The sequence below is a fragment of the Aegilops tauschii genome, chromosome 7 (genome assembly GCF_002575655.3).
Source record: "Aegilops tauschii subsp. strangulata cultivar AL8/78 chromosome 7, Aet v6.0, whole genome shotgun sequence".
Taxonomy (NCBI): Eukaryota; Viridiplantae; Streptophyta; class Magnoliopsida; order Poales; family Poaceae; genus Aegilops; species Aegilops tauschii.
The window spans coordinates 425029184-425044066 of NC_053041.3; the positions used below are offsets into that span (position 1 = coordinate 425029184).

The following is a 14883-nucleotide window of genomic DNA, read 5'->3' on the forward strand; positions in this document are numbered from 1 at the left end:
CTCTAATCTTTCAGGTCTCTCTTAACGGACTCCTCCCATGTCAAATTCGGTCGACCCCACCCTCTCTTGACATTCTCCACACACTTTAGCCGTCCGCTATGCACTGGAGCTGGAGGCCTGCGCTGAATATGCCCAAACCATCTCAGATGATGTTGGACAAGCTTCTCCTCAATTGATGCTACCCCAACTCTATCTCGTATATCATCATTCCGGACTCGATCCTTCCTCATGTGGCCACACATCCATCTCAACATACGCATTCCCGCCACACCTAACTGTTGAACATGTCGTCTTTTAGTCGGCCAACACTCCGCGCCATACAACATTGCGGGTCGAACCGCCGTCCTGTAGAACTTGCCTTTTAGCTTTTGTGGCACTCTTGTCACAGAGAATGCCAGAAGCTTGGCACCACTTCATCCATCCGGCTTTGATTCGATGGTTCACATCTTCGTCAATACCCCCATCCTCCTGCAACATTGACCCCAAATACCGAAAGGTGTCCTTCCGAGGTACCACCTGGCCATCAAGGCTAACCTCCTCCTCCTCACACCTAGTAGTACTGAAACCGCACATCATGTACTCGGTTTTAGTTCTACTAAGCCTAAACCCTTTCGATTCCAAGGTTTGTCTTCATAACTCTAACTTCCTATTTACCCCCTGGCCATCAATGCACACCTGCTGCATTAGAAGAAACGGAGCATCAACGAAGTGGTACTCAGCAGCAGCATGTGCTCTTCAGTTCATATACAACAAGCTTACATTACACTAATAGCTCAAATTAACTGAACTCGGACGTAGCCAAACATTTCTAATGATTACAACTCCAGTATTCCGAATCATACACAATTGCTATTTCAGTGATGACACTTCTCACCCAGCAAGACAGCTATTTGGCCTGGCTCACAGGGAAGTAGACACCTTCAGCTGCAAGCCAGACATTGTCAGGTCGCTTGTCGCCAACACCGCATACCTGTGAAGGCAGAGACAAGAAGTTCTTGAACTGCTGGAGAAGAATACCTAGAGAATCTGAGAATTCAACCTAACATCCGAGAATATACTCATGGACTCACCTCTTGCTGTCCGCCTGCAATGCGGGTATACTTTCTGTCATGGCTGTGCAGATAGCCACCAGTGTCAACATGGCGCAACCGAATTCGTTGGTTTTGACGCCATGTTTTTCCACCGCCCTCAATCTCAAGCCTGGCATTGGAATAGTAAGATGCAAGAGATCAGCCAGATCAAGGACTGGGCCTGACAGCTGTTCACAGAAATATAATGCGCATTGTGCAACACTTACATCCAATAGTCTCCTGTATCTGACTCACCCTCACCACCAAAGCAACTAACCTGAGATTAGACGAATTCATGAATACATATTGAACATCATGATGTTCTAAGAAAAATGAAATAATATAATTGAAGGCAACACCAGAAGTCTCTGTATAAAAAGATGTTCATTTGGCGAAGGGTGCAAGCAAAAAGTGCCACAAAATTGATATTTTTTTAAATGAATTTATTCCTTATGGTCATATGTATCGAATAGGCCACAAAACTTTTTTGAGTGTGTCAAATAGGTTACCACTCTATTAACTTGCACATATAGGCACTGACCGAAATGAGTGGGTACAGCACTACCGCGCACATTGGTGATGTGTGTAGTAAACAACTTAATTTAGTTGAGTGACCCAAGTGCAAATAAGAAGGATGGTAACCTATTCGACACACTCAAATAAATAGTCACCCAGAGAGTAATTTACTCTTGAAATTAAGTAGTTTACTTCATTTATATGATAATACTTTTTTTGACAATTCAAAACCAAAAGAAGTATCTGCCTAATTATAAAAAGACTGGTTAATTTAATCCACTCCGTTAAATGATGACATACACCATATGTGGCCGTTGACCCCACCAACTAACATAATAGGCCACTGAATCAAAAGATATATCCATTTGTCACATCAATGAGAATTACTCCACCAAACTTGACTCGTAAGAACTAAAATTGCAGCTAAAATTGTTTCTACAATTAAAAGTAATAAAGGTCTAATGGTACAAAGACCATATCATGCATGACCTGAAATTAGAAGAAAGTCACAAGAATTGCTGACCTCCAGATTCCCCGTAATGGGAGAAGCATGCAGATGGCTGTGCAACCACTTTCTAGTCCTCATATGTTGAAGCCTGACGATTGTTCCAGGTGTTATAGCATGACCTTGTTTTGCTGAAGTATCCGGTTGAGGTCTCACAATCTGCATTCTCAAATATAATATAAAAATAAGTTGTCAAGAAAAGGCTTGAGCTTGACTCAGAACATATACCGCGAGTTATCAATTAATATGGTAACAAACTACTAAAATATGTTCCACCATGAAATAGTACAAGAAAGAAACAAGAACTGTTATGTGGGGGCACATATGGTGGGTGGGCTAGGGCCCTGGATGCACCACCCTCTGCTGCGGCCCTGGCCGGATCCAAAAGTGGCTAGAGTCCCTATCTTGTATCCCGAGTAATCATACTAGGTTGATTCCAGATTTGGATGTTGCAGAGTCCGCTTTGTACCTCCTTCGAGTTGGCTTGGCAGCTAAGTTATCCCTACTACATAAAGGGCTTCACCCTCGATCAACAACCCTATCAGAATTCCCAGGTATTACTTCCTAGCAGGCCAATGGTAATTAGAGTATGTTCCAACAACATACATCAATTTACTCTTAGCAAATGTTATGCTGAAACTTCATATGTCAAATTCCAATACATTACTAAAATGTGCACTGAACAAGCTTCATATGCCTTGAAATGGCCAATAATCTCCTAGGCAGTACCAGTTCTAGTGTAGAAGTATGTGGCCAAACACATGAAAGAAGGAAGGTGAAATGTTCTACAAGCTAAATATCTTCACAAGTTAGCTTCAGAGGTAAGTGTACATTAACCACCCCACCCGCACCCTCACCCATGGAACTATGTCCAGAGTAAAATCCCGAGTCAGCATCATTCAATTTTGAAAAGTTGAAATCCAACAAATTCCGTAAAGTATTAAAAAGCAGGCAACGATTCTGTACAAAATCAAAACATTGTGTGAAAAATAATAGGAATGAGGAACAGATAAAAAAATTAAAGGAAAAAAGGAAAACCTCAGAAAAGGTGGGGAAATTATAATATGGAAAATCTACAGGATCACTAAAATATATAAAAATATAGTCATATAAGGCTAGTTACATACCTAAACAAAAAAAATACTAATTCCATTGTATAATATTCCGTTCTATATTATTAGATTTATATTTTGGGATCATTTTCCCCCTTTCTCTGAAGTTCTCATATTGCTTTGTTTACTGATTTTGTTAATATTCTTACTCTAATTTTGCAGATTGGCAGGCAGGGTGTTTCAGGATGCGAGCAGGGCTCGGAGTTGCTCGGTAATCAGCTTGAGCTGCTGAATGATGGTCGTCGGCTTGCCGTCGCCGTGTGCCATGGCAGAGTGGGGGTCAGCTCACAGATCACTATGTTATGGGCTAGTTTTCGATGGAGTTCGTGTGGGCAGCAAAGAAGGTTGTACATCTCAGGTCTCGACCTGATGGGATAGCGTGATAACTTGTGCTCACCTTCGTGCGTTAGGAGAGGCAGAAGCTGAGTCTGCTTTGGGGAAGGCATTTGTACACATGGGCTGCCTCTTATATTAGGCTAGAGCCGAACTAACCTCGGAAACAGTAACTGGCTAAGATATTCTGTATCCTACAGGGTATTGCATACTTATTTTAAACTATTGTTTCCTAACCTTCAGTCGGGACTCTAGTCCAACTCTCACCTGAACGCTATTTGCTGCCTAGGCTTCTGATTTACTGCTGCTGCTCCTAATGCCACTACCTGCTACCTCTGGAATAGAACTGCTGCTGCCATCAATTTTCTTGCGGCACCTCTGGTATGTTTGGGCCCCAAAAGGAGTCCACAACAACTTATCTCTTAGCTTTACCTCCAACACAAGTTTGCTCATGCAAGGTTGCAATTCTTGAACATGACCAACCTGCCGTAGCCTTAATAAAGATTTATGGCAGTGACTGGCTGGAAAGTGGAACCGAAACAACTTAAAAGTTATGCTGTGTTTCAAAATGTTCGCATTATGTTTGGGGTAGGGCAGTGCTGATCATTCTTTTCCATTTCGTTAATGTTAATCTTTCTTAATAGTTACGACGAGTACCCTAAGCTGGTTTCTTTAGCCTACGCAGCTACGCACTCTTAGCCCAAAGCATATACTGCCGCCATTCACTTCTAACTATGGAAGCTTAAGGGAACTTTTGGCACTTTTGAACAAGTGAATGCAATATATTATTGAATACTTAGATTGTCCATTTGTAAACAATCTCAGAGCCTTCTTCGCAAAAATATTTAAACAATAGTGTACTTTGTGCAGATATGCTCTCAGCTAGGCAGAAGAGAAGGTCCATGTCAGTTGGTCGCGCACCACATTTGAGGTATGAAGTATGAACATCTTTATTTTAGTTCATTTTCTAAATGCTCATGGGTTATATCTACATCTTATTACATAATCCGTAATCAAACTGTCAACTTCAAAAGGAATTTTGAAATTATTTACTTAGGGCCCGTTTGGAACTACTCCAGCTCCGCTCTGCCAATTCCGTGTGCGGAGCAGGGTCGAACGCTGCAGCTGCGGAAGCAGCTCCACGAAACTATGTTGGGGCCGCAGTGCAAATTGGAGAAGTTGGAGAAGCTGGGAAGTTGCAGCGGGATCCTAAAAAACACGGAGTTGGCCTAAATTACAACCCACTGCCACCGGTAAGTGGAAAAATGACCTGTTCATTAGAGTCGGGAAAATTTCGCATATCTGCCACCAAACAGGTGAAGCCGGTCAGCAGAGAAGCTGCCATCAATGATGTGAAGCTAGAACTGAGGATTTGATGAGGCAATGTGGGTTTTAAACAGGCCCTTAATAAGCTTAGCTCTGTGCAAGAAACCATGTCAAAGATAGACTGTTCACAGACATGCAAGTAAGTGCTGGACAGATTCTATGAGCGATACCTGTAAATCAGCAATAACTAACAGCCGCAAAAAGAATGGAGTTACAGAATGAACGAATGTGCAAAGAAAGACAGAAAGCATGGGTGAAGCTACTCGGAGCTTCCCTGGTGCACAGGCACCAGGGTCGATTTTTATTTTAGTAGTGATTAGGTGCTGTTGATTAGGTGATTAGGTGGTGTTGTTTGCCTGTGCACCAAGTTAAACTGAAAGTGGTGCATCAGGTCGGAGAGACGAACATGCAGAAGCCTTGTTTTGGGCATGGCATTGTGGGCTGTAACCTTTTGGTAGGGTTTGCTGTGGCTGGGCATTAAGCCGTCAACCGGGAGATGGAAGTGCAGGAGCTGGAGAGCAACAAATCGATCTTTCGTCCCCTTGATCGATCGAGCACGCCGTCACACAAACAGGCGACTGGTCAATGGACCACAGCGGACGGCCGATGCTGTGCCCCTTCCTCCAGCTGCCCAGCTCAAGGTATCATACGTAGATGTCCTAAATCTCAATTCTCGGGATATGAAGTGCAAATCGTCCTTCTAGACTGTCTCAGTTCTTTATTTTTAATTCTCTGTACGAGGTTGTTGCGAAGCAGAGATTTCAGTTTATTAATTAGTCTTTGTCACTCTCAAACAAATAATCTATGTCAAATGTGCATAGGCACCAGTGCACGGCAGAGCCTATGCCAGCCCCACAAGACAGGAGACAGCCGACACTGCGCCGGTCTATCAACACCGCGACCAAGCAGCTCTAGCGCGGTACCTTTTTTTTTCCTTTGTTAGTATTTGGTAATAATTGTTCATTCTCAGTTCTTGCCATTATTTGTCTGAGGTGTTGCCAGTAGATTAAACCTTATTCAGATAATAGGAGTTTTGGCAAAATGTGGGGCATTGGCTATGGGTTTTACTCCTAATTAGGGTATTACTTCGTTCGGCTGAGTGATTTTCCAAGTATTAAGTTGGAACGCATAACATCATTTCCAAGTAACTTGATAAAGCATTTTGATTTGTATTTTTTTGTACCTATACATCTTCTGCTATTATGTCTGATAATCCATGCTAGGAGTTACAAAACACATTTTATCTAGCACACTTTTGTGTAAAAAATTAAAACCATGTTAAAGCGGTGCATCAGGGTGACTTTTCCAGCTCCACCCCTGACAGAAAGGACAAGTAACTGAGCAAACCAGATTAAAACACTCGCATGCTAAATAACCTGGAATGGTCTTTCCATTCCAGGTTAACAGCGTCGTGTTGGAAGTCAGGAAAAAACTGTAAATCGATTAATAAACACATAATTTTGCTACGGCCTCGCGCCTTAGTTCAATTCAGTTTTGTTTGATGCAGCGCTAGAGAGATACATACCCAGTAGCTGTTGGCGTCATCCACATTTGGGAAGCTGGTGACCGATTGCTGGCCGCTACCAGATCCATACGGCACGTCGTGGGAATGCAGCCGAAACTTGGTCCTCTCGTGCATTAACTTGACCACTGATCCGTAGGAAATCTAAAGGAATTGGAGAAACAATTGCGTCACTGATCCGATCCATAGTGATCCCAGTTCCAAACACAGAACGCTAATCAGCTTAACGCCCTAACCCAACCATCCCAAATCGCAACCTTACAAGGAGGAAGGCGGAAATTAATTACCCACCTCCACAGCGCTGTCCGAGTCGGCGGCGTAGGACTGCGACGGCGACGCCTCGGGGAGGTCGAGGCCGAGGTAGAGCACAAGCGCGAGCGCGAACGACGCGGCGGCCATCGCGAGCAGCAGAGCCAGGAACCAGGTCCTCTGCCAGAACGGCGCGGCCTCCTGCTCCTCCTCCCGCTCACCGCGGCGCCTTATCCGCTCGCGCGCGAGGGCGCCGGCGAGGCTGGTGGTCGCTGCCTCCGACGGCTTCGCCTCGGCGGAGGCGGGCTTGCGGCGGGAGAGGACCGGCGCCTGGGGCGTGGGCGGCGCCACCGCGGCGGTGTCGACGGGGCAGAGAAGGAAGCTCTAGAAGGTTCGCTCGTACGCCACTACGCCGCGGGGAACTCAGGTCGAAGGAGCACGCGAATTGCGCGCCGCTTGTATTTGTGACGAGTGCTTGTTTTTCGTTTACTTTTCTGTTTGAAGGACCAGAGAGGAAGCTGCGGTTTCTCGCGGCCACGTCATGGCAAAGGATACCCAGCGAATGGGAGGCGTCAACGTGGCAGTTATGGTGATATGGCGAAACGCCATTGGTTCAATAATCTGCTCCTCGTGGCAACGGCTTCGTGGAGGAGGGAGGGGTTTGAGTCGACTCTGCTGGTCTGCTCTGCCGGTCAACATACGGTCTGCTTTTGGAGGATCGGAGGGCTATCGTCCCGTTTCGCACTTCTTTATTCCGCCTTTTTTTCGATGTTTATATTAGAGTAGAGCTTTTTTAACATATATATACACTAGATAAGTGGCGCGCGTTGCCCGCCTCACGGCGAGCAACTCAAATGAAAAAACCATTTGCACCAGAACATAACCAAAACAAAACAATCACAAGGAAACATGTTTGTACACTTGGTTCTATAGCCAACATATCCACAGGGTAGCTCTGTAGTCATAAGCTATACTACACTACCTCTGATTCTCAGAACCTTCGTCATTTTGCTCCACCAAAAAAACCTACATGGTGAATCACATTGGGTTTGGTTCATCTTTTTGCTGCCAAGCAGGTCCAAGGTGTAAGTCTGCATCCAGAACAACACAGATTAAGCATGACAACCAATATTGAAAAAACAAATTTGAACAGATGAGATACCATTTGAATATATGAATATGAATAGGCATCTCGTCTTTTCGAGAATAACTTCAGAAAACTGATGGCAATAAAAAGACTCTGAGCAACTGCTGATCAAAGGAGAAACATGATTTCAAAGTCCAAAAATCACAATTACCTTCCATGGCAATAAAAAAAAAAGTACCATAGGCATCCACACTGGGTCACATTTTTTAGTGCATACCAACAAAAAACCAGAAAATAGATCATACTGAATTTTTTATTTCTGGCTTTGGATGACCTAAGAACATATATATTAAACACAAATAGTTCAATAGACCATACTTGTTTGGGGAACCTTTACCATGAAACATCCTAATCAGAAAATTTTTATTAGCTCCACACTGATAAACTCTGTAGGAATAGAACTGAAGAATGAAAAAGAATCTAGGTCAACACTGAAATATAGGGAAAATTTGTAGCTTGTTCCCACAAGAAAGATCAATACTGCAACTCAAGATATACAACATGGTTACCTCTCTGGTATTTGCATCTCAATCAGCCTATTCACTTCAACTAACTTGGGAGGATTCTTCGGGACCTTTAACGGTTGTGCATAACGAAGTGTTCCTGTTTTTACAAAATCATAAGCTCTTAGTGAACTACACCATTTCACCATCATAACACCTATTCCCAGACAATCTCTAAGGGAAAAATAAAATATTTAGAAGCAAAATCACATAGCGACCATGGCATTTATCAGAGTTTACACATACGATGAAAATATTTGCACAAAAACCAGAAGTTTGCGTCATGCTAGCTGAAACATTTACTGTTATAGTCTGCATCTACTTAAACTTCCAAAGTCACATTCAGTGTTGTTTTTTAGATAAACTTAAACAATAGCACTGCGACCACAAGCTCGGAGCTATGTATAGCCCAAATGTTTACCCAATTCATGTATGATGGATCTCCCAATACTGAAAGCAATGGAAAAAAATATCCTAAAAGAAGATGCATACGGGAAGTAGCTCCACAACTATCAGCAGTATGTGTTGTTGACCATGAAAAAAACACGCTGGGCTCTACTCTGAACCGTAGCATGGACATGACAAAATAAGAGGGAATCAAGAGACGGAGAGAGGCAGACAACAACCTGGAACACCCAGTGTGGGGATGTTAGGCAATGGAGAGCTAGGTCAGGTTGGAGGCGGTGGTGGAAGGCGTTGCGCGAGAAAGGAAGTGGGCATATCCAGCGCCGCTGGTGAGCACATCAGGCCACGACCTGGGCGTTCGGCTAGCTGCTGCATGAGTGAAATCCCTTTTATTCTAAATATTTGACAACGAACAATCAAGTAAATATGCATGCACCAAAGCGTTTACCTTTGTTGATGCTAAGAGCAAGGAATTAAAGGTACCAACAGTGCAACACCCAGCTGCAATTTGTTAGCAACCCACCAAACAAAAACTTCACCTAATAAATATCAAAGTTTTATATCAAAACAAATTGGCTTGCAGTTTTGGACGAAGGTGAATATACATCATAGAGGTGAACATACATGACGGTGTAGCATAAGATGGTGAAATACCTGATTGAGCTCCTTTTTTCTGATATCCATTGGTCTAATCTTTACGGTTTACACACACTTGAGTCCTGCATCATGGAGAGATTAGCTTACAAATAAAGAGGCGAATAAGGTCATTTTCGGAGGTGGGTGTCAACCAACAACTGGAAAGAAAATTCTCGACAAAGAACAATTTATATATCCACCTAGATAATCATGGCAATGATTAAATATGCTAATAATATAGAGGAATCACCATGGCATCAAATATTTCTATCTTTAAAGAACAACTGCTTAGTGAAGCTCCAAATAAGAATATACCATCATTAGTTTGGAGACAATACACCCTGGCATGTTTTCACCATTGTTGACACTATTTTTAAGTATTAAATGCTTTTACTTATTTCCTAAATTACAACGATCTAAGCCAATAGACTCCTATACAAAACGAACGACTAATATTTTAGCTTCGAAAGAAAATTCAATGATCATAGGCTCTGAAACTTACATCTGAATAGCACTTGGTCCATGGCATCTGTCAGCTGCAGCAACACCATTTTTAGCACCAGCGACAGCTCGGCAGGTAGACGTGACACCAAGTTCTCACCACAGGTGGATGGATAAATTTCCTGCCATTCTATGCTGCAAAAAGGAGATCGGCAGAGAGAGACCCCTGTAGGTTGAGCAGCCACCAGTGAGATCCAGTATGGTCACATCAAGGGGAATCAACACATTTAGACGGCAGAGCACGAAGGCGAACTTTCTCCTGAGGTCTACCAAAATGTAATAAATGAGAGCTATAAAGTTGATTCCTTGCTATATATGCGCAAAAAAAAAAGTTGATTCCTTGCTATATATATGAGAGGGAATAGCATCAAACAATTGGAGTATGTGTACTATTTGATCGGCAATGATACGTACAGTCTTAAAGAGATTTTCTCCGCTGCAAAATAAATAGATGCTCTAGGCTGGGTAGTGAAACCATTCTTGTTCTATCACAACTCCTAAAATATTATGAACCAGCTTCCATATCCCCTCCTCGGAAAATCATGTAAACCTTTGATCCATAGAGCAACCGGGGATATTTTGATCCATAGTCAAATGCCAACTTCACAAATCTAATACTGGCAGCAAAAATCAGGCTATGACTGAACCGAAGTTCCAAACAACCGTTCAGGGTCACAGAGATTCTACAAGATGAATTGATGGAAAATGGAAACATAAAATACACACTGGCATTATAACCAAAATTTGCAAACCTGTGATGATGAAAAAAATCCGAATACAGCAAACTGTATCTCACCCATGCCATTTGAAGGTTCTGAGCCATCCAGATAAATTTTATACCAAGATTATGGATGCATTCCTGTAAAAGAATAAAATACATAAAAAGCAGTCATAAACTCAAGTGTAGGTCTGTTTAAAATTCGGATCAATTCTACATCACTTGTTTGTGAATCTCAAAGGAAACAGACCTAAACTGAGTGAATTAGTATGTGGTGTGCCCCAATATTATTTTTATCAACAGAAGAATAATATAGATTTAGGAAATTGAAAATCAAGTATTACCATTCATTTCAACAGAAAATAAATAGTTAGTGAACAAATATACATGTCTAAAATGTATGTACAGTATAGATATTAGAGTTTATGTTAAACGGAAATTAGTTTCAGGTTTTTCCTTTGTCAGCAAAATGCCTAGCAAAATGATCATGCATAAATAATTGGAATTTATCGATACATTATCATCTATTTTTGTTCATGTACATCGGTTCAGAATCTATTCGACAACAAACAATACATAAAATGCATAAAAACTAAGTAAAAGAAATTATCGATGTTGAATCACATGAAGCATCAAGAGTAAGCATTCGAGAAAAAACACACTGCATGAGCCCAAACTGAACTATGGGTGTTCATCCAATTCTAAAAAGGAGGTATACAACTACACACACAGGAACCTAAGTATGGCATTTGTACTTATACATGATAATAATTAAGTAAAGAAGCATTCAATTGCGACAGAAGTAAAACACAATGGATCTCAAGATCAACATCAGATTAGAAGACAGGATCAAGCTCGGTGCGTTCATCCGACCACAAAAGACGGGCATTGAACACGCAGTTCGGTACTAAAAGCGAGAACACATAAGAAAAGTCAACTACGAAGCCATAATCGCTAAGCATACTAAGAAGTGGCGTAATTCATCCGCCTTATCGATTTTACTTCACAGTGACCGCCTCACACGAACTTGAACAAACAAATTGGGAGATACATAGAGCACATTGAGTTCTCCACCCAAGCATCTTGAAAGTGCAATATATGTACGGCAAGACGAAATCAACTTGATAGGAATAAGATCAGCTGTGAATTTGAAGAGGCGCCATCTAATAGCACGACCTTTGAAGAGGATACTGACTTCTAAGACATGGCAGCGGAGCCCCCATTTTTCTCCTTATTGTTATACTTGGTTACATTTATGATGTAACTTTTTTCATAGGAAATAAAGAAATATTGAATGCGACACTAAGGTCTATCACAAGATAAACCTTATATGACTCAAAATTCACATTCCACGAAGTAATTTCAAGCGCCACATCATTCCATATGCAGCTGGTAGTAATTGTTATAGTAGATCAGACTAGAGTAAATACCATTTCCAGATATGGAGCTTAATGGACTTGTTGTCGATGGGCATCATCCTGTCTTCCGACTCGAAGACCTTTATGAGTTAGTGCCAGGCTGCGATGAACTGCAGTAGCAGGCATGACTTGTCATTTGCCAGAAGCTTCATAGCCATCTAATTTCACCAAAGATGTCCCCAAAACCCGAGAGCGCCCAGAAGCTGCATGGAACCATTCATTTCCAGAATGTGTGACAAAGATTTACAATATACTCAGCAAACAAGTTCAAGCTTAACTAAGGTTCTGCCTTCAGATTAGCATTTTCAATATATTTGTGAATAAATTAGAACAGGACATTATAATGAATACAACAGACTCATGCAAAAAGAGGGAGAAGGGGGAACCTATAAGCTGAAATATGTATAATGAAATGCTAAAAATCAAAGAATTGATAAAAATGATCAGATGCTTTGGCCTGGACGGGTTTCTGAAACAATACAGAAAACACTCTATCTAGGAAAATTGGTACTACAGAATCAAGGAAAATTGGTACTACAGAATCTATAAAATCATTTCAATGAAAATAAAAAACTGCTACATGCATCAAATTATCATCGCATTGGCATCTCACAAAGACATGGCATCTCAGCTTTTAGTCTACAAGGAAATCAAGATTGAGACCTGTAGGTCATCAATAGTCACTTCGACAAATCGCTGAGGAGCCAGGGATTCCGATCGGTCTCGTTTTTCTGGATTCAGGGTTCATTGCATAGCGGGCTCAGATTCACCTTTCCTCGATCATATAACCTACCCCCGTCATCTCTTATCACCAGATCAATCTGTTCATACAATGGAGCTGCCCTGGTTATCACTCAACAAGAATGACCATCCAAGGACAACAACAAGTATCACAGGATCAAAAAGGATTCTAGAGACAAGAGGGAGGATCCAACCTGATACACACAGGTACCACGATTGCTCAAAGGCACACTTATTTCAGCCACGATTAATCATCATCGCCCTAGCACGAACGCCACTGATCAATCTAGCAAATCCAGGAGCATAGCTATAGGACCAGGGCATCCACATGTAAACCAGAGCATCACATGAGCTCCTATGATAGCAACTAAACATGAACAACAGCCTGCAAACCCTAAAATGGCATGGATCCACAACTACAGAGCTCAAGTAGGAAGCGATGCATGAGTAGGGCATAGAGCATCAACCAGACGAGCACCTCATCAATATAGCCATGGCCATGTCCCATACAGTAGTCGAAGCAGAGGAGTGGGAGGAAGATGGACCTCACCGAGGGAGGTTGTAGCCGAGGCAGTACTCAGTGCGCGCCAGGGTTGCGCCTGAACACCGTCCAACCGGCAAGGAACCGCGTCGGAGTTGCGCCTTGCACCGTCCCGCCGACGAGCACGAACGCATCAAACAACCTGTGTAAGAAAGGCATCGTTGTTTATCAGAAACAATTATTTAGGAATTAATATTTAACAGAAATGCTTTTTGTAGCACAAAGATATACACAGGAAAAATACATGAGCAGATCCTTCTATCAAAGGTCACAGAAAACAACAATATGAAATCAACATGTTAGTTAGAAAATGTTTTGGTAGAACATATTCAAAACATCCATGTGCAGTAAAAAAGGAACTTGACCTTGCTACAATCATCTCTGAACCTGACACTACAGTCTAAACCAGGGAAAAGGAATAACAATGCAGCTTTCTAGTCCTGACTGCTTTTCTTGTGAGCAAATGCATAATAATTTAGACTCAGGTGGAACTATACAGAACAAAAACAAAATGGCTCCAATGAAGCAAGTATTAACCAAATAAACATATAAAGAGTTAGATAAACAACTGAATGCCACCAAGGCGTATAAAATTAAGAGGACGCCAGATATGCAATAACCCACCTGCACTGGAGGTCAGCGAAAAATCTATTTATACAATCATGTAAGCATCATAGCACTCCTAAACAAACCCACTCATATTTTCCATTTCCTCTTCTAAATCATGTCGGGTCAAAACAGATATACAGCTAGAAGCAAAGACTGGATAAAAGGGAACAAACCTTGAGGCTGAACCCACTTGAGTGGTCCGATAAGGAGCAAATAATCAAAAACATCTAAACTGGCATCAGAGTGGTCCGATAAGGCCCAAATCCTCAGGCTCGGCGGTAGCATCCAGATTGGTGAGGCATCACTAATCTAGCTCCAAACCCAAGAATCTAGCATCCAAATGAACCAAATATTAACACGTAAATAACTCTGGATGACACATGGCCTGAACTTGCTAGAGAAAGATCAACAGTAGTACTGCCTAGTTTCCTAATTCATAAGAATTGAGCATATACCTTTGTGTAAGCGAGAGTTATTGCCAAACATGATGTCTTCACCTCTCAATTAACCGCAATCAATGATATATAGGGAACACTGATGACCTGGTTATAAAAATGAAACATGATTTATCAGAAAGAGCAAGCCTTGCTTTAACTCTCAAATCTTTTGCACAAACATATTAGAACATGATAGTACTGAAATTTCAAATAAGCAGAGCCATCGTTTGCATCTTTCAAGTACCTATCAATATGAAAGCTTATTGTTTTGTACAGATTGCAAATCTTGCAGCACTAGTTTCCCAAACGCTGCCACATAACCCGAAGATTGTTGAACCATTGAGGATGTAGAGATGAATTGGATATTATCTGAAAGACTCCCATTAAAACATCTGTAAGAATATTAAAATTGAAATGCATCCCTTTCGCTATTCTCCCATATTCAACAAAATGAAAATCTACAGCAGTAACTAAAACAATATAGTCCTTGAAATGCATCCCTTTCGCTGGTCTCCCATCGATTCATTGGTCCTTGCTAACAAGGCAGCAACAAAAGCCCATTTTTTCGAACCTAGTCAAACCACCAATCCAAAA

General features: G+C 41.8%; 1 protein-coding gene across 1 annotated transcript; it reads right to left on the minus strand.

Annotated features, from left to right (window-relative positions):
• Nucleotides 1–683: 683 nt before the first annotated feature.
• Nucleotides 684–7263, minus strand: LOC109735459 (stromal cell-derived factor 2-like protein). The gene is made up of 6 exons (XM_020294673.4): nucleotides 6676–7263; nucleotides 6388–6528; nucleotides 2110–2250; nucleotides 1298–1347; nucleotides 1071–1200; nucleotides 684–970 (listed from the first exon to the last, which is right to left on the minus strand). The coding sequence occupies exons 1-6, from the start codon at nucleotides 6781–6783 to the stop codon at nucleotides 887–889; spliced, it is 654 nt and encodes a 217-aa protein (XP_020150262.1). The 5' UTR covers nucleotides 6784–7263; the 3' UTR covers nucleotides 684–886.
• Nucleotides 7264–14883: the final 7620 nt, after the last annotated feature.